This window comes from Dermacentor andersoni, chromosome 8, assembly GCF_023375885.2.
Source record: "Dermacentor andersoni chromosome 8, qqDerAnde1_hic_scaffold, whole genome shotgun sequence".
NCBI classification, from domain to species: domain Eukaryota; kingdom Metazoa; phylum Arthropoda; class Arachnida; order Ixodida; family Ixodidae; genus Dermacentor; species Dermacentor andersoni.
Window position 1 is genome coordinate 154,116,107 of NC_092821.1, and position 26,697 is coordinate 154,142,803.

Sequence of the window (26,697 nt, forward strand, 5' to 3'; positions counted from 1 at the left end):
CGTGCAAGTGCTCTAAGTAAGCACGCCGGGGCTGCAAAGAAACAAAAAGAACTACACAAATTCTGAGAATTGTCTACTAAAGCGTAAGCACTGCTCGCTCCGCTGTGTCTTCGTTTTTGCTTAGTTTTGCTTACTTGCCTTTCCTAGCTTATGCGCGTTTACCCTGGCCTTTCCGGTGGCAAAGGATGCTTGGGCTTCAGTAGACAATTTCACAGATTTTCTTGCCGCATTGAACCGCTTCAATAAAATCGTACCAATTGAGCCGGAATGCCAGGAACGAGCGCGCCTCGGCGGAGCACCGCGGCCGCAGTTTCGCCTGAGGCATTGCGTGAAGGGAGAGTGCATCGACGCGATGCCATAGAGAAAGGAATTCAACAAGAGGGGGCACTCGGCGAAAACTGGCAACAGGAAACACGTCAGGGCTAGTGTTAACCCCATCCGCTAGTGGGTGCGAGCAGCGAAAAAAGAAAGTGAAATGAAGTTACAGACGTTATATTTGTTTCTATTCTTTCCCGCTAAAACTAAAGAGCTTTGCGCATAGCTGAGCTTATACTTTGCGTCTTATTTTTCTTGCGTCACCTAGCAACAAGCTAGCGGCACGCAAGGCCGCAAGGCGCGACAGATGCATGCGTCATGCGCCAGAAAGGCCACCGAAGCCAGCGAGGACGTTTGCGCACGTGAAGTTCGCCTGTTCGGCGACCCATTTCTTTTGGATGTAGCGTGTTTGTTGGGCTCCCGGAGTATTCTTGCGTTCCTTCAGCGCTTTGATACGGCACCACTGAACTTTTGGACTACAGCAAGGTGAGATATTTTGTGTGACAGTCTGCGACGCATTTCAAGCAGTTTTGGCTTTTACGGCACGGAACCGAGACTTGTTACGCAGTTAGCGAAAAAGAGCTCGGCCGTCCTGGCGTAGTTCATTTGAGTTAATGACTCGTACTGGGAGATGTTTGCGACGCTTTCTGTGAGCCCCAACATTATTATAACTTATTTCGGTAGTTTTTTCGGCACGCTCGCCGCACCCGGCTTTGTGACGCAGTTAGCGAAAAGCACCTCGTCCGTGTGACGCAGTTTCGCGTGTACTGAATCTTACCGGGACAAGCTTTGGCGCTTTCTCTGACCCCATAACATTATCGTAACTAATTTCGTTACTTTTTTGGGCTACTTCATTATGCACAGTGGCCGCGCCCGACGTTGTGACGCAGTTATCGAAAAGCAGCTCGGCTGTGTGACGCACTCAGTTTCGCATGTTCTGAATCTTACTGGGACAAGTTCATGACGCATTCTCTGACCCCCAAAATTATTGTAATTAATTTCGTAACTTTGTTGGGATACTCTTGAGGCCCGCTCGCCGCGTCTGGGGTTGTGAAGCAGTTAACAAAAGAAAAGCAAGCCTGCCGTGGTGACAGTTAGTTTGGCGTGTACTGAATCTTACTGAAACAAGTTTATGGCCCCCTTTCTAAGGCGCCGCAACATGTATACTTTCGGTACTCACGCTTGTCGAAGACGCGACGAGCGATTGCCAAGAGTGATAAGACTGGAGCGTGTTGGTTGCGCCGGCAGAGCGCGCAAGAGATAACGCCGAGGAGCTCAAAAAACCAAGAACTCGAGAATTCTGTCTTGTGAACGACTGAAAGCAGGCTTTGCACCTACGCATTTCTCTTGAGCGTGAGTAAAAGGCATTCTGGGAACATCTAGCATGGTCTGGCTGAGAGCAGTGTTGTGTCCACCTCTGTGTATGTAGCGTACCATCGCGTCGGCCATGGCAAGTTGTTTTGGAAACGCGAAGTCGCCCGTGCATTTGTGCTTTAAAGTGCAGGAAGTAGTGCCCAGGGATGGGGGAATGCTTGGAAATCAGATGTTTTATTCATGTTATAGCACGATTTGGAATGAGTCGGGTATTTTCGACGCCATGTATGCAATAGCTAATTGCTTTTGTTTGTAATGTCGCCCATTCATCACTTTAGCACGTTTCCCCTCTACACGCAGTATTCCTATGAGGGCTAAATGCCAAAATGACACATGCTTGTAATTTTTTTTTTCTTCAGCTTATGCCGTCCGGCGCAACTTCGTGCGGGAACTACTGCTGCTTACTTGGTGCCACCACGTTGGACCAACGCACACAAAGCCCAGAACGAGCCATTTGTATAAAGCAAAATAAAAATTTCCTCATTTACAAGGCGTCTTGAGTCTGCTTTATGAAATAGCACGTGACACAGATTCGATGGAGGCTTGTAAAAATCGTTCGCAATCGTTTTAATTAAATAAACGTTTCCGCACTATGACCGCGCGCGATTGAGCAGCAGCAGAAAAAAAAAAGCGCCGAGTACAGCTCAGTGGGCGTCGCACGTGCCAGGTGGCGTTCAAAACGCGTGCGCCCAAAACCGGAAGTTAATGCCTTCCGCTTGGTGCGCTACAGTCAATTCAGCCGCTGAGCTCTATGGGAGTGGCCGTTCTTGCGGTTGATGCCGTGTCACCCTCGCGGTCACTCACGAAAGCCTGCATTATGCGCGCGTTGCTTGTCCACACAAGCTCTCGCCTGCGCTCTGACTGTGCCTCGGTAAGGCCCAATAAAAACGCGCCAAGCGTCTCCACCCGCTCGCTTGCCGCGAGGTGTTCAGATTGCCCACCATCAAATTTTGTTGGCCTACCTCCAGATTTCAACTTGGCCTATGCCCTAATATAAATTGGCCCATCCCCAAATTTAGGTTGACTTATCCCCAAATTTAGGTTGGCCCACCCCCAAACTTCAAGTTGGCCTAGCCCCAGATTTCAAGTTGGCTCACCCCAAATTTTCGTGCCACTTCTCGCGCGTTCGCCGTCGTCGTCTTCCACAGCTGGCTGGCTCTATCTTGAAAGCGATCATCTTACGCGAAGGAAGGATGGACGGACAGTTTTCCCGCAGGGCAACCATAGAAATGCTTCAGCATTTAAACATTCGCAGCAGTTCGTTGCCAATGGTTGGCTTACGAGTGTACAAGACACCCTCGGAATTAAGGATAGCGGCTGCGAAGAGGAAAACAAGCGTTGTCAGGCATTCGTTCGTTCACTTCGCTGTGTTTTATTTTTCTTTACCAACAAGGCTCTAAGTAGCGATCAATAATTTTGCGCATTTATATAATATTACTGACAGTTTATAGCATCTCAAATTGCGATAACAGAACATGGCATGTTTGTTACTGCAGTAAATTGGAAGTGATCACAGTAATCGAGAATACTATAAGTATATCGTAAGTAGAGATCCGTAGAGAGAGAGAGAGAGAGAGGCAAATGAGAGAAATGCAGGGAGGTTCACCAGAGTTAAAGCCTCCGGTTTGCTACCTGCACTAGGCGAAGAGATCCGTAAATAACTTTTACTATGATGGCTGTATATGTCTCGGTCAAACGAGCATGAACGCAAAGAAAGCACTGAAACTCGATAGACAGACGTCTCAGTTATGTCGCGTGCCCCATAGCGTTAGTGCGCAATTGATAATGACGTATTACTGAATGTACATCATTTCTGTAAGAATAACATCGAGAGATAGACAGAAGAAAAAGGAAATGTTAGGAGGTTGGGCCAGAATAAAAAATCCGACTTGCTACCCTACAATGGGGAAGGGGGGGGTAAGGAGATACGAAAATAGAGAGAGAGAATTTAATGGAAGCTTGTGTATTAGACATCACAGGGAAACATTAACAAAGTTGCCCATCACTCTGTTTATTCTACTTGACGCCCTCATAAAAGATAAGAGTAGAAGAAATAAATGCAGCCATCAAAACAGTTTCAGTGACTGACATGCTGGCTGCCGAAGAATGTTTTCACATTGTAAATTCCGAAGTTAGTGTGCTGACAATGCGTAAATAACAGGTTTAGGTTTTGGGTCGATGGTGCTGCTACCTGATGCAAACTTCTTGCTTTGCACACTGTTACGTATAGCATTTACGGTTTCGTAAATACATAGTGCTTGTAGAATTGTGGTGGGTATTTCTGGTTCCGAGTTACACAGTTCATGTTTATATTATTTTGTTTTATTGCTTGAGTTTAGGCAAGACCAATCATGAATTTGAGGCCCTATACCAAGATCCTACTTCAATCAGTCAGCAGTACTCTCTTTTCTTTCTGCATTTCATGTGTAAGAGAATAAGAAAACTTAGGCCTGACCTTCTAGGTTAAATTTAACTGAATTCTGGGGCTTTACGGGGCAAGAAAAAACAAACGATTTTATCATTAGGCACGCCGAAGTGATGGACTCCGGAATAATTTCCAGGGGTTCTTTAACTTTCACATAAACCTAAGTACGCGGCTGTTTTCGCATTTGGCCGTCTTCTACGGACATTTCTTACGGCCATTGAATCCAATGGGTTCACCAACACCATCACATCTCCAACGAGAATCACGGTTCCTTCGTCAAGCATTATTGACTTGTTTATTGTTAACATAGATATCACGCTAAAATCTTCGGGTACACTGTCTTGTGATCTAAACGATCACTGTCCTATTTTTATTACAATAGACAAGCGTCAACCTGCACCAGTTCGAAGCAGACCGGTAACCTTTCGGGCAATTACTAATACCAAACTACAATCATTCAGGCGACTGATTAGTGAGACATCATGGACACAGTGTCTCAACTATTGTTCAATGGATTAGGCTTATAATGCGTTCATTGATAAATTTAAAGGGCTTTATTAAGTTTTCCATTAAAAACGAGACAATCATCCCAAAAAATAAAGAAACCATGGGTTTCACCTAGCCTTTAAGAATGATTAAAAAGAACCGCCTGTACCACAGCTTCCTGGTAACCAGAAATCCTAATGATTACGTTGTGTTTAAGCAGTTTAACAATAAAGTAAATAATGATTTGCGCAAAGCCAAGCGTGACCATCACTCGGGAATTTTCGCTGGAAGCAAGCATAATCCAAAGTTAATTCGGCGTACAATAAATGAGGTAATTAGCAATAGAAATGTATCGAATGGCATTGGCGAATTGATTATTAACGGGTCACCAAAATCAAGCGTACTATTAGCCGATTGCTTCAACAATTCTTCACCGTGCAAGCAACATCAAAATATAACGAAGATACGTGTTCTGTTGTTTCAAGTAAAACAACCAGCTCAGTGTTTCTTAGCCCAACAGATCCATCAGAAGTTTTTACCATTCTTATGTCTTTATGAAATAATTCCAGCTCTGATGTCGAAGGCCTCACAACTAAACCAGTAAAGTTTGTTGCTGACTTTCTTGCACTACCTCTGTGTCATATCATTACCCTTTCACTAGAATCGTGTGTTGTCCCTGCAAGAATGAAACTGGGCAAGGTTAGAGTCATTTTCAAGTAAGGCTCGAAAAACGTTATGAGTAATTATCGCTCCACCTCTATTCTACCCCTTTTTTCGAAAGTGCTATAAAAATTCTGCTCAAACGTTTGCAGAACTTCTTTGATACTAATCAGTTAATATCACAGTCTCAGTTCGGCTTCCGTAAAGGTTTTTCTACAGAATCAGCTTTATTAGTCCAAAAATAAATTATTTTACAGAATATTGAAAACAAACTCTTAACATTAGGAATCTTTGTGGATTTTAGTAAGGCTTTCGATTGTCCAGACCATAACATTCTCTTATATAAGGTAAATAAGGATGGAGTCAGGGGAAGGACACTTCAAATTTTTAGTTCATATCTTAAAGACCATGAACAAGTAGTGAACAGTGACGGTTTTCGTTCATCCAAACGTTATATGAAATGCGGCGCCCCTCACAGCAACATATTAGGACCTTTTCTTCTCAATGTCTGCATAAACGATGTGGTAACAATTTCGACAGAAGCTGATTTTGTAATTTATGCCTACGACGCCTCCATATTTATATCCGGTCTTTCGGCTATAGAAATAATTTCACAAGCAAACAATACCCTAAACAGCCTTTTAAATTGGTCTAAACTAAACAATCTCAAAATAAATACAACTAAGTTAAAAGCTGTTCTCCGCTCTATAAAGCGTCACATAGGAACTAAGTTAACCGTTAACCTAGGTAATAATATTATTGAGGTCGTCAGCCGCCACAAAACACTGGGGGTTATATTTGATGAGCACTTTCGATGGACTGAGCACACTAATTACGTAGCCCTAAGTTTATCAAAAGCTGTTGGAGCACTTTCCCGGTGTCGTGGCATTATTCCAGTGCACATTAAAAAACAGATATATGTTTCATGATTTCAATCACACATTGCATATTATCATCTTGTTTGGGGCACGGCATCACCGACTAACATGAATATAATTGTGAGCCTGCAAAAGAAAGCGATTCCTATCGTTGCAGACGAATAGTACTGTGCACACTCCAAACCGCTTTTTATTCGGTTAAGAACTCTGCCGTTTAATGTGATGCTTCCGCACATCATTGTTTCTTTATTCACCATTAAAGCCACGCTTCGTATTAACTTCCTTATCACAATATCAGCACTCAAAGAACGCGTACCAGCAGCCAACACTCGACAATTAGAAAAGTGGTGTCTTCCCAAAACTCGCACGAATTACGGTCAACAAATGTTAAAGTGTGTAATACCTTACACCCTGAACGCTAATACAACCTTAATTGCTGGCCCCGCAGTCAATAAACGTGCTTTAATGGAACACTATTTAGACACAATTGCTTAATCGGTAGCAGATTTATATCATGTGGTTTACATTCGGCGTGGTGCGTTGTTTTGTGTGGATTAGTTTGGAATGATTTTGCAGGCATTGACTAAGTTCGATTTTTTTCTCTCTCTCGCTCTCTGTTTTTGCAGCAGTTCATTCTTCATAAAATATTCAACTTGAAGGTATACATCTGTGCACTTGAGTTGTGTATATATATATATATATATATATATATATATATATATATATATATATATATATATATGCGTATATATGGGCGTATGCGCGCCACTTGTGCGCGGGTGTTTGCGCGTGTACGTGTGAATATAACATGTCAGTGTACAATATAGTTTTGTATTGGTGTATGTATATGTAAATTTCTTTTTACTCATTCTTCACAGCTTGGTGCGAGCGGTTTCTTTCTTTTTTTGCGTTGTTTCTCGATGTTGCTTTTTTTTTCTCGTACGGGTGTACGACGTACACTGCTGTTTGGCCGCTGTTGCCACTGCCTGTAGGGCCCCAGGCCTCGTCAAGCTGCTCAATGAGCAGCTTTTTGTGTGGGGTCCATTTTTCCTTGAGGAAAATAAAGACTGTTTCTGATTCTGATCTAAAGGCGGCAGCCGTTGCCAAGTTTGATACCCGCGTTTTGACGTTTTACAGCGAAGCTATATATGGCTAGCCAATTCGTCAGTCCGTCTATCGCCTGTACGCCGAAAACTCCTCCAGCGCAACCCCATGCGCATGCACGAAAAAAGAGAGAGAAAGAGAGGCGCGCGATTGGCTGCGCCAGTAGTGATGTCGTTGCTCTCCATCGCAGCCAAGTGCGCGCACAGCAGTTGCTCTCCGGCTCCGAAATGTGTCGGCCACGCATCATACGTACTCCTGAGGAGCAGGCAGCTTTCGATCAGGAACGCCGCGAGCAGAACCGAGAACGAGCTCGTCTACGCCGTGCCGATGCTGCAGCCCGGGTACAAGAACAGGCTCGTGCAGCGGAGCGCAAGCAGCAACTGCGCCACGAGGATCTGGCAGCCTATCAAGACTTCATTTATTGAACCGCCGGTATTAACCCGCTGATAAACGCTGGTGCAGCACGTTTCAGCTTTAACGGTTAACCATTTTTACGGAGTGTTTGGGCGGTGACTTCTAAAAGCAGGCTATTCCGAAGTTTTTTTTTAAACTGTGCTAATGTATTGTGCACGTCGAAAAAATTAAAATAAACGTTGACATTTCGTGCAATTTCTTCTTTCGCTTTTTTATACTTGCCGCTTTTTGGCAATTTTGGTAAATAAAGTGTGAGAGGCAATAAATCTGGATTCTGCTGTCTACAGTCGGTAGAATATTGCTTTCGTTTTTAAGTGCAGCACATATTCAAAGTCTATAGCAATTGAGTGATGAGAGCATTTTTGCGTTTTACATGTATACGTGAAAGTACTACACAATTATAAATAGTGAAATGGAAGTTGTCCTCCATTAAAGCTAGTTTTTAAGACTGAACAATTCTTGTGTTACCTTTGTCAAGTTCTTCTGTTAAAGTGAGTACGCTTTGTTAAGAACGCACACAAATATATAGACACGCCTACTTGTTTACATCTCTCGGCTGACTCTTTTTCACCGGCTAACGAATGTTAAACCTTGTCGCTCACGGCGGAACGCACCTGCATGTATCGGAAGTTTCTCGGGTGTTATCGGTGGTTCTATCCGTTGTCTGTTGTGACCAACCTTGTGTAATCTGCTTGTAAGCGCGACGAGAGTTGTGTAGTACTTTCTGGAAGACACGCAGGCATCCGCGATTACTCTGGATCCTCCGACAACTCATGTATAAAGGTCGACGCGCTTGACCAGCTGATCAGATTTTCCACGATCGCCGACTGTGTTCGCCGCTATCGTTGTGCTTTGAATGTAACTTGCTTTTATGGTCACTAGTTCACCCTACAAAAAGTTAATTTCGTTTTTCACAGTTGTGTTACATCCCATTATTTATCCAATGTCGCAACGTTACAATATTTATCCTTATTTCTGCAGTGCCACTTTCTGCAAAATTTTATAAATAAAGAAAATATGTGGTTTTATGGGCCAAAACACGATTTGATTACGAGGTACGCCTTAGTGGGGACTTCTGAATAATGTGTACCACCAGGGGTTCTTTAACGTGCACCAATATCTAAGCACACTGATCTCTTCGCATTTCGCCCCCATCGAAGGGTTCTACTTAAATTGAGGACGACGCAACGAGCTATGGAAAGAAGAATGATAGGTGTAAAGTTAAGGGATAAGAAAAGAGCAGATTGGGTGAGGGAACAAACGAGAGTTAATGATATCTTAGTTGAAATCAAGAAAAAGAAATGGGCATGGGCAGGACACGTAATGAGGAGGGAAGATAACCGATGGTCATTAAGAGTTACGGAATGGATTCCAAGGGAAGGAAAGCGTAGCAGAGGGCGGCGGAAAGTTAGGTGGGCGGATGAGATTAAGAAGTTTGCAGGGACAACATGGCCACAATTAGTACATGACCGGGGTAGTTGGAGAAGTATGGGAGAGGCCTTTGCCCTGCAGTGGGCATAACCAGGCTGATGATGATGATGATGAAATGCGTCCGCCGTGGCCGGGATAAAAAAAAAGGTTATTAATCCATCTCTTCTTCCAGGAAGCTGTCTACAGTAGACCGGATGAGCTGTCGTTGGCGACCACGTCGCGCTTACTGCTAATGGTTGCCGCAATGGGGAGCTTCTTGTGCACATTTTTTCGAAGCAGTCCCGTCTACGACAAGGATAAAATTGAGGTGAGAGCGCACGTGTATTCATTTCTAACAGCTAAACAGTAAAAAAAAAAAGAGAGAAATTGTCGATATTACTGCTAAGTTCCATATTACGAGCTAAAGACACTGAACTTGAGAAACAACAATCAGCGAGGAAGAAGCAATGAAGCACATCATCGCAGCTTTTCGGAGTCGCTTGCAACATGCAGCTAAGCCTTAGCATATTGCGCATTTACAACGGCAGCGCATATGCGCCGAAATCCACAGTATTCTGCAGTAGCGAAGCCAGGTCGGCACCAGTTTTACACTTGTCAGCACACGCGACAGCATTCGCGTACATTACTCCTACCTCCTACGTCGAATGCCACTGTAAGAGCAGCGGTGGCCGACACGTAGGTGGCGCTCTCTAAATGTGGCCGTCCTATTACTGTGACAGTAATAGAGCAGCAGCTACCAGGTTTATTTTATGCGGTCGACATTGTGTTCCTAGCTAACAAGCGAAGTGATTTGCAACGTCTGGCTAATATCTGTGGGCAGGAAGGCAACAATCTAGGTTTGAAATTTAGTGTTAGAAAATCAGGTGTGATGGTATTCAATGAAAACAGTGAACAGACAGTGGAGATACAGGACCAGGAAATACCTCGGGTAACAGAATATAAATATCTTGGTATATGGATAAAAGAAGTCAATAGATATATGGAAACGCAGGAAAAAACAATAACAGTGAAGGGGAAGAGAAATGCAGCCATAATGAAGCACATAGCGCTATGGGGATACAATAGGTACGAGGTCCTCCGAGGTATGTGGAAAGGTGTAATGGTTCCAGGACTAACTTTTGGGAATGTGGTTGTTTGCTTTAAATCAGGGGTACAATCAGCACTCGACGGCAACCAAAGGTCAGTGGGTCGCCTCGCATTGGGCGCTCACGGGAATACTACAAATGAAGCTGTGCAGGGTAATATGGGCTGGACTAGTTCTGAAGTGAGGGAAGCTCGCAGCAAAATTGAGTAGGAAGAACGGCTGAGGAATATGGATGAAAGTAAATGGGTGGAGAGAGTGTTCAGGTATCTGTACAGGAAAAACATTGATTCACAGTGGAGGAAAAGGACTAGGAAGCTTACCAGCAAGTATGCGGCCTGTAGGGTGGGCAATACAGCAACAAAGAAGACCAAGCGGAAAGTCAGAGAGGCTGAAATAATCTCATGGCTGGCGGCAATGGAAAAGAAACTTGCCATGAGTAACTACTTAAGAGGAAAAAACGAAATCAGGAAAGAAACAATTCATGATAACTCAATGGGAAGCTCATTACTTTTCGAAGCGAGATCGAGATGCCTTAGAACACGCACCTATAAAGCGAGATATAAGAAGAAAGAAGAAACATGTGCTTGCTGCGGTAAAGCTAGGGAGGCTATGGAGCTTGTTTTATTGGAATGTGAAGACGTCTACCCAGCGGTCGATTTAGGCGCCACTGGCCTCCTTGAAGCACTTGGGTTCAACGAGAGCAGTGGAAAAGTAAACATGTCCGCAGTAGGCATTAGTAAGAGGCGATTTGAGGATTGGTGGAAGAAAAGTAGGGAAACAACAAAAAACGGAGACGTACAATAGCACAGTTCGAAATAGGGGATCAGAAAATTTGGGTGGGGTAGTTCATAGTGTTTTGTTTTTCTCTTTTTTATTGTTTAACCTAAGGAGGACATTAGGCAGTATAATAGCAAGAGCTTGGTGGCACAACCCACCGCCCCGTTCCAAAGGGGACGCTCATAACATCCATCCATCCATCCCTCCACCCGCAGTTGCATTGTATGGCTACTCGGAAAGTAATTTGAAAGCGCAGGAGGCTATAGTTTAGCAATCTATTTGGCAAACGGTAGTGACTCGCTCTTTATTCACAGGTGCGACGAATGAGAGTTACCTCCGTTTTGTCGTACTATTTGTCGTGCCTCTATGGCTTGGAGTACCCGTACCTCATCGGAAAGACCACAAGTCTGGAAGGGGAAATTTGCGGGTGCAAAGAGACGATAGCGGAAAGTTCTCAGCAAGATTAACAACCATCTCATTACGGAAGCCGAAATACTTGGACCCTGGCATACCCTGCTCCCACTGACGTGGGCCCGGACTGCTTTAAAAACGCTAGTGTGCTTTCTAAGAGCAACTGGACTGATCGAAAAACCATAGTGTGCGTAATGGTGCGTTTTTTTTAATATTCTCTTCTTTTCTCATCTTTGCTGCCCTTACCTCATCCCCCTGTGCAAAATAGCCAACCGGCACTTAATCAGCTTAACCTCTCTGCCTCTCCCCTTTTGTTTGCTCTCTCTCTTTCTCACAGGTACGACGTGGTGCGAGTGAAGAAACGTTTTCACCTTTCGGTAAGGTCGTGGGCAGTGCAGTATATCGGTGAGTGAAATTTAGTCTTGATGAGTTTGTACCTCGTGTCACTCCTGGCACCGTTTGACCCTGGAGACGTTGCTTTGGTTTTATAAAGAACTTCATTGCGTATTGCGTTCTAACACCTGCCTAGAGGCGGAAGACAGAACGACAGATGATGTTTCTATTAAGAAGGCGCCTGACGACACGAAGACGTTCGATATGTATTATGCAGCACTGCTTATGCACTTGATATTCTTGCTTGGTTATGCGAAGCATACGTTTTGTTTCAAAGTATTGTAGCACTATAGCGATGTTGTCGGAGCCTTTGTCGCAGGTCCGTTTCGCGGTGTTTGACTTCGAAAACTGTAATGCACGTTACAGCTGGCGAGCCAAGGAGCTCTCTGAAAGCGTGACTCGGCAAATAAATATCCGGTTTTCTACCATATTTCCACTTCTTCAGAGCTCATGGAACACTCATGAGCCTTGCGAAAAAGGAAGTATAACTATTTATAATTACATCATCGTGTATTGATTCCGACCTAGCCAATGTGTGGTCGCGTATAAGCGAGTGACCCAAACTAGAGCACTGCACATGCACAGGCTCGAGACCCAGGCTGGCCCGGCGTGGGTCCCCCGCCTGGCCTGGGTCCATGGTTCTAAGCCATGGCCCACCCCGGACCCGCGTTAATAAGGCTGGGCCCGGCCCGGGGCCAGGCGCTCGTTACTAAGCTTAGCCAGGGCCCGCGTGTGCATGACCAGACCCGTCCTGGCCCGGGCACGCTGGATAGAATTCGTTGATGATCATTATTATTATTGGTGCCTGACCTTGTGTAGAGGATGCTCAGGCAGAAAATCCGGAGTGTACATGCATTGAAATGTTGTTTTACCCGGGGTGGTAGCTCGGCGGTTGAGCTGTTGCGCTGCTAACCTCTAGGACGCCGGTTTGATTCCTGGTCACGGTGGCCGCATTTCTATGGGGGTGACATGCCCATGTGTAGATACAGAACGATACAGAACTCCAGGTGATCGAAATTAATCCGGACACCACTACGGCAGGCCTCGTAATCGTATCGTGGTTTTGGCACATAATACCGCAGGATATGAGATGCATGAAAAGTCATTACAATAAAAGAATAGTGACAAATTACACGAAATAGTGACAACTAGCACGAAAAAGCGGATAGAAGGAAACTCAGGGCATTCTCTTTGATGATTTTGTCTACACTTCACGTTGGGAACAATAATGATTACACAAATTTTGGAAAGAGGCTCGTGATTAATAATTTGTTGCAGCAAGGTTGTATATGGTGAACAGCAAGCAAAAGTAGATGAAATGTTAATCGTTTATATTCTAACTTTCACACGAAAACGTAATCAAGAGCTACAATATAAATTATATAATCAGGCTGTCGCACACCATGCTTCAGGCTATCCCGGATATAAGGTCCCTGCCTTTTTCTAAATAAACGTAGGAAATACGTTTAAAATAACACGCAATGACATAAAAGGATTGTACCCGAAAACGATGTCACAAAAATAGGAGCGTGCAAAGGTTCTTGTGCAAAAAGAGCAGATTGTCCAGGCCATCCGGCTTCAAGCAGGTCCTCCTCTCTTGGAGTACATACCCGGCTGAACTAAAATTGTGTTCGCGACTCACAGATTGTGCCGTATGTGTCCGCCCCACCCTCTGGGGTTCTAATCGGCTGCAGTGTATAAGCGATGAAATACCGAAATATTTGTTTCTCCCATGGGAACCTCAGGTCTGGCCTATCGCCTGGGGCTTCCGCTTGTGCGCATGCATTTACCTTGATTGTACGATTTGATCCCATGAGGTTATTCAACATGCCACAATATCTATACATATACAAACAGGTCAATTCACGCGCATACCGCATAAAATAAACGCACAAGTAGAAAGATGCACCTCTTGCGTCAGCGCTACAATGATATAATAATATCAAGGTTCCTAATCGTGCAATTGCAAAAACAGTAACACGGAAATGATCTGAAGAGAGGTATCTTGCATAACTTTTTTTTCCTTACGCGGAAGCGATGTTCGTTTTTCTGGAAAAGAAAAAAAAAAAATGAGAGCTTCATTTGTTTTTCTTTTTTTGCTAAGGTTACTAAAAGCCAGCTATTTGCACTTGTCACTTCAGTTTGGCACAGAATTCCTTGGACCATGCGATCCGTGACGCTCGCGTGGGCTCGAGGGCCGAACTTCAATGAAGGTGCCAGAGCACGGCCCGGGACCGGTCCGCGCCCGCCGAAAAACACGTCAGACGCGCCGGCCCGCGGGGTGGGCCGGGCTCGGGCTTTCGGGTTGTCCTGAGCCCGTCCGGTGCTACAACCCAAGCTCCAGATAAAAAAAGATTTAAGCAGAACATCCGTGTGGTTATGCAGTTCTTGTTAGACACATTATTTGCTTGTTGATTCGATATGCGACCCTTACGGCATAAAACTGCGTATCTTCTCATTCATGCAACATAACTACGTATCAAAATCCTTTCCCAAATCCTTTCTAACCAAATCCAGCCAAATCATTTCCGACCGCGCTATTTTAGTCACTTTGGATGTTGCTGCCCTTTACACTAACATACCCATGAGCGAAGAAATTGAAGCCGTATCGAAATCCCTCTCTCGCAATCAATGCCCCAGCGCACGCTCCTGAAGTTTAGCTGTCGCTCCTTAGGTTGGTTGTCACGATCAAATATTTCGGATTCTATTCTATTAACTACCTGCAAACTTTCGGCACTAGCATGGGGAGATCATTTGCTCCCACGTATGCGACCCTTACGGCATGAAACTGCGTATCTTCTCATTCATGCAACATAACTACGTATCAAAATCCTTTCCCAAATCCTTTCTAACCAAATCCAGCCAAATCATTTCCGACCGCGCTATTCTAGTCACTTTGGATGTTGCTGCCCTTTACACTAACATACCCATGAGCGAAGAAATTGAAGCCGTATCGAAATCCCTCCCTCGCAATCAATGCCCCAGCGCACGCTCCTGAAGTTTAGCTGTCGCTCCTTAGGTTGGTTGTCACGATCAAATATTTCGGATTCTATTCTATTAACTACCTGCAAACTTTCGGCACTAGCATGGGGAGATCATTTGCTCCCACGTATGCGACCCTTACGGCATGAAACTGCGTATCTTCTCATTCATGCAACATAACTACGTATCAAAATCCTTTCCCAAATCCTTTCTAACCAAATCCAGCCAAATCATTTCCGACCGCGCTATTCTAGTCACTTTGGATGTTGCTGCCCTTTACACTAACATACCCATGAGCGAAGAAATTGAAGCCGTATCGAAATCCCTCCCTCGCAATCAATGCCCCAGCGCACGCTCCTGAAGTTTAGCTGTCGCTCCTTAGGTTGGTTGTCACGATCAAATATTTCGGATTCTATTCTATTAACTACCTGCAAACTTTCGGCACTAGCATGGGGAGATCATTTGCTCCCACGTATGCGAACCTTACGGCATGAAACTGCGTATCTTCTCATTCATGCAACATAACTACGTATCAAAATCCTTTCCCAAATCCTTTCTAACCAAATCCAGCCAAATCATTTCCGACCGCGCTATTCTAGTCACTTTGGATGTTGCTGCCCTTTACACTAACATACCCATGAGCGAAGAAATTGAAGCCGTATCGAAATCCCTCCCTCGCAATCAATGCCCCAGCGCACGCTCCTGAAGTTTAGCTGTCGCTCCTTAGGTTGGTTGTCACGATCAAATATTTCGGATCCTATTCTATTAACTACCTGCAAACTTTCGGCACTAGCATGGGGAGATCATTTGCTCCCACGTATGCGACCCTTACGGCATGAAACTGCGTATCTTCTCATTCATGCAACATAACTACGTATCAAAATCCTTTCCCAAATCCTTTCTAACCAAATCCAGCCAAATCATTTCCGACCGCGCTATTCTAGTCACTTTGGATGTTGCTGCCCTTTACACTAACATACCCATGAGCGAAGAAATTGAAGCCGTATCGAAATCCCTCTCTCGCAATCAATGCCCCAGCGCACGCTCCTGAAGTTTAGCTGCCGCTCCTTAGGTTGGTTGTCACGATCAAATATTTCGGATCCTATTCTATTAACTACCTGCAAACTTTCGGCACTAGCATGGGGAGATCATTTGCTTCCACGTATGCGAACATTTTCATGGGACAGCTTGAAGCAGACCTGTTGAAATTCTGCCCTTCAGAACCCCACGCCTATCTTCGTTACATCAACGACGTAATTATAATATGGGAACACGGCACAAGCGTGTTAACCGATTAATTAGCCATTTCAATCGCTTTTACCCGAGTGTCAAATTTACTGCTCACGACTCTCCTAGTCAAATAAGCTTCCTCGACACGACGGTCTACATAGCACCCCGTAATAAAAGCATATTGTCGCCCCAGGTGGAAAACCTGCAGGCACCTTCAAAGTGACATTAAAATTAAAAGCACCGCAAATAGTTATACACACGAAGTCAAAACTAGCTTTACTTGTACAAGTTTGGATGTGATTTATATGTTTGAATGTTCCTTCTGTAAGAAACAATATATCGGCGAAACGGGCAATCAATGAACGTCGGAATTAACGGACATCGCGTGGACACAGCTAAAAAGCTTCCCAAAGCCGTCGCCGAGCATTGCGACCTACCAGGTCATAACTTTGATGAACTTAAACTCTACATATTACAGTCAAATTTCCGTTCTGAACGAGCAAGAAAATACAGAGAATCATACGTTATCCATTAGTTCAAGACATTGCAACCAATAGGCATAAACGCTTCAATGGGAAGTTTAGAATCTATTCGCTATGCTAAATTTCAAACTATAGGCGACAAAACTTAGTTTGGTTGCTTTGTCTATTTTTTCATCTTTCTTCTTTTTTTACATTTCTTTCCTTTTCTTTATTTCGTTTATTTTCTTCGCCTTTCTTTCTTTCTTTTCCTTTTATTTTTTTTCCATTTCAGTATTTCTTTATATATATTTCTTTTGACGGGCACCGGTTTCTGCCGCTCCTTGTATTACATCTTTCACAGACAAGATAGCCCCCGACCACCAGTGAGGCAGGCAATAGAGGGCTGCTAACCCGCCGTGGTTGCTCAGTGGCTACGGTGTTAGGCTGCTGAGCACGAGGTCGCGGGATCGAATCCCGGCCACGGCGGCCGCATTCCGATGGGGGCGAAATGCGAAAACACTCTTGGTACTTAGATTGAGGTGCACGTTAAAGAAACCCAGGTTGTCGAAATTTCCGGAGTCCTCCACTATGACACGCCTCATAATCAGAAAGTGGTTTTGGCACGTAAAACCCCATAATTTATTTTTTTTTAATAGAGAGCTGCTCTGCACGCAGTTGACACGCGGACTCACACATGGCCGTTGACACGTGACTGACAGACGGCCGTGTCACCAGCCTTGTGCACAGCACTCCTTTATCCTCAATTCTACACCCTCGCCGTTAACACACCTTCGCTCGTGGCCGCGCCCACCCGGCTTACCCCCTCTCCACTTTAGAAGAAGCCTAGCTATATATACCATGCCGAGGAAAGCATATGTCGCCTTGAAAAAGACAAGTCCACTTGTCGAAACATTCTCCCGCTTTCACCTTGTTCTCGTTTTGCTCATCGTCTTGAGTTTCCATCTCGCGCCTTCCCCGTGTTTTCCCTGGATAATTACGTATCGGGACTTGTAATAGTAATAGGCAGAACAGTTGCTCGGGACATAAAATGTGGCTCAGAATTTGTGAGGTCGCGGCCATCAGAGAAATAAACTATCCTGCACAGATTGCGTGGTTATATTATGATATCACCGCGACGCCTAGGTGTGCAAAGTGTTTTGGAAGAACACCTTCATTTAGCAGTTGCCTCTGACCTGTTGGAACTACTCTTCACCACAGGCATATCATCAATGCTGGCCTTCGGTCCAGGACAGTGAAGAGCGACATTCTTCCGGTTATACGAAGAATCAAAAGCCGGCTTCTTGTCCGCCATTTACGTTCTTCGCTGCACAAATGGTATGAATGCCTACACTGAATGAATATGCATGTCTTTTTAATAGAGCTGTATAAAGAGCCCTTAAAGTTAGACACTCAATAATTTAAAAAAAAGAAGGCTACTAGGGTTTCGCAAATCCTGCTTCCACAGGTGGTGTATGCAGTTTGGTGAGCAAAATTTTCACGAACTAATGTCGTCAAATACATAATTGACGAAATAGCTAATAAGCCTATTTATATTAAGAAGTTCTCTGTTAGACCTAATACGAAGGTAGGTGTATGGGTAAACGACACATTTGTTTCGTGTAGAAAGTCTAATAAGGAATGGTAGAAGGGCCGACGAATATACAGCCCTCTACGTGCCACCGTCTTCAACCGCTGGGGGCTTCGGCAGTAACAGAGGGGATTTTGATGGAATCCGCGTTCGAGATCGGCAGGACGTTGCGGGTGGGCGCTTGTTGCCCAGGAGATGGCGAAGACGGGCTCGAGGAAGTCCGGGAGACGCCGGAAGGAAGTTTTTCACATTCACGATTTCTATATAGGTGTGTTGCAGAACGGACACTGCACGTGGGTCGCATGGCGGTCACGGCAGATGCGCCGCCGACACGCGTTGCTCGCAGTGCTTCCGCCTGACCACCACGCGGGATGCGTCGCAGGATTTCTCCGATGCGGCTCCGAGAAAGTGCGGAAGGCAGCGGACTATAGCCAAATCCGCCTGCATCTCGCTGAGCATAGCCGCACGGGAAAACACACTGGTGGAAAGACGGACCGCGATTATGTTATAGGTGTTGTTTACATTGATAACCTCAGGACACTCGTTAACGAAGAGCTCTCTCTTTGGATAAATAAATAAATAAATAAATAAATAAATAAATAAATAAATAAATTTAGTCTTTTTGTGGGGACTGTCGTCTTTGAAAATGTCAACTTCGCGTTCTCAGTGTCAAATTTGATAATGAATATCTCGTCACAGAAACGCTCTGGAGATATGAAACAAAATGTAGCTGTATTTGAATACGACGCTTGGGAAGTTCTTGATAAAGACTTATACTATAATCGCGATACTAAAATAAAAGCGATCTGACAAATTTTTGCGAAATATGTATTGCTGCTTGTACTTATTCGCGGCGATTGTGTACGCTAAAGTAACCAACCATCTGTGTAAACCAGAACTGCATAGCCAGCATAGCATTTTTATTAGATTTACTGATGGCTTAACTTTGAAAGCCCGTGTAGTGTAGTAAGGTATGCGGCCGAGCTACAGGTGTTGATCCATGATGTTTGACAGCGCGAACTTGGACAAAGGACGGCGAAAGAGTCGGCGTTTGTCGCCTCTTTCGCCGTCCTTTCTCCATGTTAGCGCTGTCAAATATCCGTATAGTGCAGCGGTCTCAGTCCATAGAGCTGCTCTGAAGAAGACCTAGCTGTCCCATTGTCGAAACTTTGACGCCAGTCTGAGTCTTCCTTTGTTCGCCCGCATGTTGACCAAGGGTGACTTGCACGAACATTTAATAACGAAAATAATAACTAATTTGAGAACGCGCTCTTGTGCGGACAATAACATTCTCTATGGAACATTTCAGAATGGGTTCTTAAATTCAGTATTATTTTCGTTATTAAATGTTCGTGCAAGGTGCCGCAGATCACGACATGCGATTGTATAGCTCGAATTTCCTTTGTCAAAACTATAATGCTGAGCAGATAAGTTATGGTGCGCAAGATAAGACTTGGTGCGCAATGAACGATAGTAATTTAACGCAAACAATCAATCTCTTTTCTTGTTAGCAACGCATGACGACAACAACAAATTGCTCGACCTGAAACTTATTCGTTTGCAGGACTGGACACAATTCCGGATTTCACATTTTATGCGGCTTCGTACGCGTACTGTGGTATGAGGCTCTCTGGGTGGTCATTACAGGATTCGCATTCTTCGCAAATTACATGATCCGGGTGCCGTTACTTGAGTGAGTCATGCCACGAACTTCTTTTACTTCTGCTTTGAGCTTTGCATTGGAGCAATCTGGGCATCCGCTTTTGTTGTTGTTCGTTTTCGCCTACAGTTTAGCATTTACGCTATGTGTAGCCGGACCAATCAATACAGAAGAAAGGTAAAATAGTTGACGGTTTCCTTGAGCTCAGAATACAATGCGCTCTTCTAGAAGCACAGGTTGTAAAGGGGCGCGTCTAATGCACCTTGTGCGAAATTTTATTTCGTGACGAGGACAAAGTTTATTTAGTGCAATTTCCACAGGAGTTGTCAGAGATTCGTATAAAATGTCTTTTCAAGGCTATGTGCTTATGGCTTCGCGCTTCTATTCGACTATTAACTACAGAGTTTTTGAAAAGATTGTGACCACGAATTGATAAGAAAGTTAGCTTGTTAACACTGATTACGTGTACCCTGACGTAAGCCTGTCAATATCGTATAGACAAAAATGTGTATGATATGGAAAAATGGTTTAGGAAAGGTTTATACAGGGTGTTTCACGTAACTTTTGCCAAGGATTTAAGAAGTGGTTAACCGCAGCTGAATGAAACCAACGGCATATGCTTTGCTGTTGGTGACGCTTTTTAGAGTATTTTTTATATCCCGCCTAATTAGGTAATTAACTAAGATGCATTATGCAAAAATTTTAATATTCGCTTTAGGGCGAGGTGCGTTTCGTTGTGTTGTAAAGCGGGTTTTGAAACGACCGACCAAATTTTTTGTGGCAACGCACATGGTGCGCGGCGATTGTTTTTCGGCGTTTAAGGAAAGCCTGCGAAATATGGAATAAAACCACGTGACTGCGCTCGTGCGCTATCGTATTACAGCGCTATCAAATGCGCGTCGAGCCAATCGCGTATCAGGGACGACGGCGCTGCCTCTCCATGTGCCACTTCCAAAGATGCTGACGCAATGTGAAGCCGCGGCCGCTCGCTTTGCCACGGTCCGCGCGCACGGTTAATTCGCACGAACCGCGATTGAGCTTGGCCCAAGAACTGTGACAGCCGTAGCCAGCGCCACCATTGCCACCTCACAACAAAATCTCTTCGGTGAAGATGTGATTGTCACAAAGTGGTTCCTGCGCTTCCGATGGAAGTCTCTGGTTGAAACGCTGATCTACGTGTTGGTAGGGGCAATAATCAGAAATTCAGAGCTAAGGTAGCACCGATTAATCCTTCATTGCAAAACAGCGCGTTTCCTCCGCACCCGTGAAAACTAGTGGAGGTGCGTCACGCACACTTCGAAAAAGCGTCGGAGGCCCGCTATGAGCTGCCCATCTCGGAGGCTATGTTCTGCTTGCAGCTCAATGCGCGCTGTGAGTCAGGGGGGCGCACAGAGAGGGCGCCACACTCCCGGACGTAAAACTGCTCGAACAGCTTGAAACGACAGCGCTTTTAGATTAAGTATTGATCAAATTGCGTATTACTTCATATTGGAGTACAATGAATACAATATTGGAATACAATAACAGCTTACACCTGGTTTCTGCAGGAGATTTCAATATTAATATGATGGAAGAAAGCAATGTCTCCCGCGAACTAAACACCCTGTTAAATTCCACTGGATTTACTAACTTAATTACGACACCCACTCGTATTACATGTTCCACAGCATCGGCTTTAGATGTTATCGTGACAAATATTGACACTATTGTCTACAGCGCAGGTACTATCACATCTGATATTAGTCACCACTGTCCTGTCTTTCTAAATTACGATAACGAACCACTAGATAAAAATTTACGACAGGAGCAGCTGATTATTCAACAAATAACAGCTGAGAGTATTGAATTATTCAAAAACGACATAATGAATCAAAGCTGGTCCACTGTAAAGGAGAAGAAAACTGCAAATGACGCTTATGATGACTTCATTAAAATTTTTATTCGTATCTACGCGAAACATTTTCCTTTCAAAACTTTCAAACCTGTGAAAAAGTCTAAAAAACCTTGGGTCACCCGTGAGCATCTGAAAATGATAAAAAGTAAAAATATCTGTTATCATTCATTCTTGCGCACACACTCTATGGCCGTGTTGAAAGAATTTAATAAACTTCGGAATGGAGTAAATGCAGAACTCAGACGTGCTAAGGAAGCCTATTATCGTCGTATTTTTGAAAATGCTGGTCGACAACGATGTAACGCCACTTGGAAGCTCATCAATAATATACTTGGGTGTGAAAATAAACATGCTCTGTCTGAATCCTTAACACTTGGCGGTCGCGATTTAACTGGCACATCACTCGCATATCACTTCAACAACCACTTCTTAAACGCAATAACTCCATGTAATGAACATATGAAATTGGCTACAGGACGCCGTAATATGAAGCAGAGCATCTTTCTTGATCCAACAGATAAAAATGGAGTGTATCACACTTTTATGCGCTTAAATAATACTAAATCACTCGATGCCGATGATTTTCAGATCTCTCCTATAAAACATGTTATACATTTCATCACAGAAGTTCTTGCACATATCTTTAACTTAATTATAGAATCTGGAGTTTTTCCAGAAGCTATGAAAAGAGCCAGAATATCAGTCATTTTTAAGGGAGGAGATCGTAACATAGAAAGTAATTACAGACCTATTTCTGTCCTTCCTGTCTTCTCTAAGAGCCTAGAAAAAATACTCTTTGATCGAATTACGCGGTTCTTCAATAAATTTAATGTTCTAACAGATGCACAGTTTGGCTTTCGAAGCGGCAGGTCTACTGAAACTGCACTGCTGACACTGAAAGAAGCTATAGTTCATCACATTGAAAAAAAACGAATTCACACTCGGTATGTTTTTAGATTTCAGCAAGGCCTTTTATTCCCTCGACCACAGCATTCTTTTGCACAAACTAGAATCAGATGGCATTGGTGGTAGTTGCTTATCTTTACTAAATCTTATCTTCAAAATAGATTCCAGAGTGTACACATTAATAAATGTAGCTCGTCATTCTTACCACTTGCGGTGTACTGCAAGGGAGTATTCTGGGTCCCCTGATGTTCAATGTTTATATCAACGATATTGTGAACATGGACACAACAGTTAAGTACGTAATATACGCAGATGATTCAACGATACTTATCTCTGACATTAACCTGCCTCATTTAATATCCAGAGCTGACGACGTACTTTCGGAGACTTCGTCGTGGTCAAAAATAAATAGACTAGAGATTAATCTAAATAAAATTAAAGCTGTTATATTTCATGCTAAAACCAATATAGTGCCTACTCACCAGCCAGTAATTCTTGATTCACAGCGAATAGATATTGTTGATACGCATAAAATACTTGGGGTTTACTTTTCATCGAACTTAAGTTTGGATGCTCACGTTAACTACCTATGTAGGAAAATCTCATCTGTAACAGGAGTCGTGTCTCGCTGCCGTAGTCTGCTGCCACTCAAGGCCAAACTTCAAATATATCACGCATTGTTTAACTCACATTTAAATTATTGTACATTGATTTGGGGCACAACAACAAAAACAAACATAAATAAAACACTTGTTCTACAAAAAAGGATAATTCGCTACATTGGAAACATTGAACGTCTGGGAACCACTTGCAAATCGTTTCAAAGGTTCAGTATAGTTCGCGTTCACAACATTTACTCATACCGTTTGTTGAACACACTCTACTTTTCAAACAGAGAACTCTCGTACTTTATTACAGCCTTATCATGTCTAGAGCGTGGTGTTATTACAGTACCTACAAGAAACACCCATATATGGTCTATACCTCGATTTCGTACAACTTATAAGTATCAAACTTTGGCATACAACGTCCCAACAACACTAAACACATGAAAACACAACCAGTTGCAGTAAAAAACAGTTACGTTCTTTCTTTTGTTCTATTGTTTGCTAGTAAAAGGTTGAGTATCTATAAATATCTACTATATATAACATATATGCTGCTTGCAAATTGGTCATTACAACATTAAATTTTTTGTTGTTCTTTTTGCAGCATATTTAGTTTGTTTGTGTGAGTGGTAAATATGCGGTACTATGTGTCGAAATTTGCATATGCATTTTCATGTGCATCGTATTTCAAATGTATTTGTGTGATTGTAAATAACGCGCCACGAGAAGGATTTCGTGCACAGTTTATGTACCATAAAGTGCATGAGAAATTATCTCCTTCTAGGGCACTGATTGAGGACTTCAGCAGTCAGCCTGACCGAGCGTTGACCGTGCTTTTTGTATCGAGCTGCGTGATGGACGTGTTTCTCTCTGGTTTCATGGAATACGTATCCCTGCGATGCACCGTACAACTAAAGGCCCTCATGGAAGCAGCGCTGTTCACGAAGGTTAGTCGCGCCTCATGCTTCACAGCGTTTTCTTTTAGTTTGGGAAAACCAAAACTTCTCCCACACGAATGTAACCGCGCCTGGTGTTCGTGACTCTGGTTATATGACTGGCGAGGAACGTGAACACCTGAGCTGTAGTGAGAGAGTGCACACCGGGGAGAGGGGGCAGGAGAGTTGGCAGTGGCCGTTTGCCGCAGGCAAGCGGCAAGAAGGACAGACAAACAGACGAAAACTTTTGGATAAGCCTTAGGCCCATGTTGCAGTAAGCACGTATGCACATGTCGTTGCATGCATCGTGTAAAGAAAATACGCTTTCTGGGGAGGCATTCTGTAACAGTCCACAGACTGGACTGTTTATTTCGGCCGTTCCTGATTGGCTAGGGCCACTCGTCTCCTCCTCGCTCGTACAGCTGCATTCAATCAGCAGCCGCCGAAATGGACAATCCACTAGAAGGTCTCTTACAGAATACTGTCATCATCATACCATCATCACAATATGATGATGGTGAGATAACACCATGGCGACGATTGCGTGATGACGACATTACGGCGACGACTATGTGACGACGACGGCATGATGGGAGTCAGATATTGAAGTTACAATGACGATATTGCAAAGCTGTGATGACAATGATGAACGACTGCGATCGCATTACGACCACGAAAACATATACCCTGTGACCCAAGTTGGTAGACATCTTGGTTCACTGGGTCATCGCAGATGTGTGGGACGACGACGGCATGACGAGAGTCAGATCACGAAGCGGGAATGACGACGATGGAACGACCACGACGGCATCACGACCACATAATGACCTAATATGATAGACAACTTCGGTCACTGGTTTGGCGTAAGAGTATAGATAGATAGATAGATAGATAGATAGATAGATAGATAGATAGATAGATAGATAGATAGATAGATAGATAGATAGATAGATAGATAGATAGATAGATAGATAGATAGATAGATAGATAGATAGGCTTAAAATGGATGAAGTAGTTAAAGAAGTTGTATTGAGCGTCAATTTGTTACCCTTTCCCTTTTCAGACAACGCGCATGAGTGCCCGCGCCCTTGCGGAGACTCCCACCGGTTACCTCGTCTCTCTGGTGGGAGTGGATTGCGCACAGCTCAACGTCGCTGCCATTGTGATCTCCCAATCTGTGAGCGGCCTCCTCTGCTTGCCGCTGGTCTTGTGGATGCTGGCCAAGCGCGTCGGTGTTCTGCCCGTCATCGGCTGCGTCGCCTGGCAGCTGGCATCTCTAACTCTTTTCATCCCGGCCTCGAAAGTGCAGACAGGACTTTGGGCAAGTACTTTGCCCCACTGATAAACGTTACAGGTTTGTTGAAGGCTGGATGTGTTCTAACACGTTGCGTATATCTACTTTAAAAACGTAGCCTTTATTACGACAGAATCAAGCTACTATAGATTCACACCGATGCACCTGGGGCCTGCTGGGTGACCACCACTGTTGATTAGCATGCATATCTGTCCCGGTCGCAAGCGTCGTTGCCATTCTATCCCCGTAGTGTCATCGGAATGTAACATTAGGGTTTGTGTTCTAAAACAGTACAAACAGTGTCGCCAAGGAGGAGGAAGAGGAGAAAGTAGAGGAGCAGGTGGTATGTCGCTGGATACAAACGCACCTAGCTTTCCAGATACGGAGGGCAAGTTCATCGCTCGAGCCCCCTTATCAAGTGCTGTATAGCCTGAGCACTCGGTATACATTGCAATCATATCGCCTTAAAAGGGCAAAATCTGACGGACATAATCAGTTCGATCGTATTGGATATAGGGGAACTTCAACCTACACCATATTGTTACAACTCGATTAAAAAAGAAATTTGTCGTACCGAATTATTATTTTGGGCACGTAGGTGTGAATGTTGACGCTGTTTCGATTTATAACAGCGCACGAAAATCAGGACATGGAGAAAAGCCCGTGTTCGTTTGTGCTTGTTGATATCTGTGAATACATCAATTTAAACCCTTCAGTTTCAAGTTGCAGTTCCAAGTCGTCAGCGCTTGTGGTGTGTGCGTTCTTCCTATTTGTCCTGGTTTTTCTGCGCTGTTATATATTGAAATGAAGAATTTCCAATTCGCCTAAATGGCAGTTTTATTGCTGATACGCTAGTATTTAGCAAAATGCGAGTTTATGCGTGTATCTTGTGTTCTTCATACTGCATTAAACACATTCATCTCGTTAAGAAAGCTACAGAAATTCTGCGAATTGTCTGCTCATGCGTAAATATTGTTTGGCTCGGCTTCGTTTTTGCTTACTTGCTTTTCCAAGCTGATCCGCGTCTCTGCATGGCCTTTCCGGTGGCAAAGAATGCTTAGGCTTCAGTAGGCAATGGTCAACTTTTCTCGCCGCACGCGGCCCCTTCAGTGCGATCGAGCCGGGCACGAGCGCGCCTCGACGGAGCAGAGCGGTCGACAGGTGAACGCCGGCCGCCGCAGTTGAGGGCAGAGTGCATCGCCGCGATGCCGTGTCACCCTCGCTGTTGTTATGCGCGCATTCTTTGTCCGCAGAGCCTCTCGTAGCGTTCTGACTGCGCCTCGGTGAGGCCCGATGAAAACGCGCCACGCGTCTAAACGGGCTCGCTTGCCCGCGCGGTCTTCATTACTCGAAGGACGTTCAGCAGCATTCAATTAAACATTGGGCC

The 26,697-nt window shown here is 44.2% G+C and overlaps 1 protein-coding gene and 1 long non-coding RNA gene across 2 annotated transcripts; both read left to right on the plus strand.

Moving 5' to 3' along the window:
- The first annotated feature begins 336 nt into the window (after positions 1-336).
- Positions 337-2,179, plus strand: LOC129383235 (uncharacterized). The gene is made up of 2 exons (XR_008611118.1): positions 337-801; positions 2,049-2,179. It is a non-coding gene; the product is annotated as an uncharacterized lncRNA (long non-coding RNA).
- A 9,522-nt stretch (positions 2,180-11,701) lies between these two features.
- LOC126525993 (uncharacterized) lies at positions 11,702-25,358 on the plus strand. The gene is made up of 5 exons (XM_050173997.2): positions 11,702-11,764; positions 17,644-17,760; positions 19,578-19,706; positions 23,866-24,028; positions 25,080-25,358. Exons 3-5 carry the CDS (start codon positions 19,684-19,686, stop codon positions 25,356-25,358), a joined length of 465 nt encoding a protein of 154 aa, XP_050029954.2. The 5' UTR covers positions 11,702-11,764; positions 17,644-17,760; positions 19,578-19,683.
- The last annotated feature ends 1,339 nt before the right edge of the window (positions 25,359-26,697 follow it).

Bases quoted from the DNA above. Each gene is read 5' to 3' on its own strand.
- LOC126525993 (XM_050173997.2), top strand. From the start codon at position 19,684: ATGATCCGGGTGCCGTTACTTGA. The intron at 19,707-23,865 runs GTGAGTCATGCC...ATCTCCTTCTAG, and splicing joins ATCCGGGTGCCGTTACTTGA to GGCACTGATTGAGGACTTCA. The intron at 24,029-25,079 runs GTTAGTCGCGCC...TTCCCTTTTCAG, and splicing joins AAGCAGCGCTGTTCACGAAG to ACAACGCGCATGAGTGCCCG.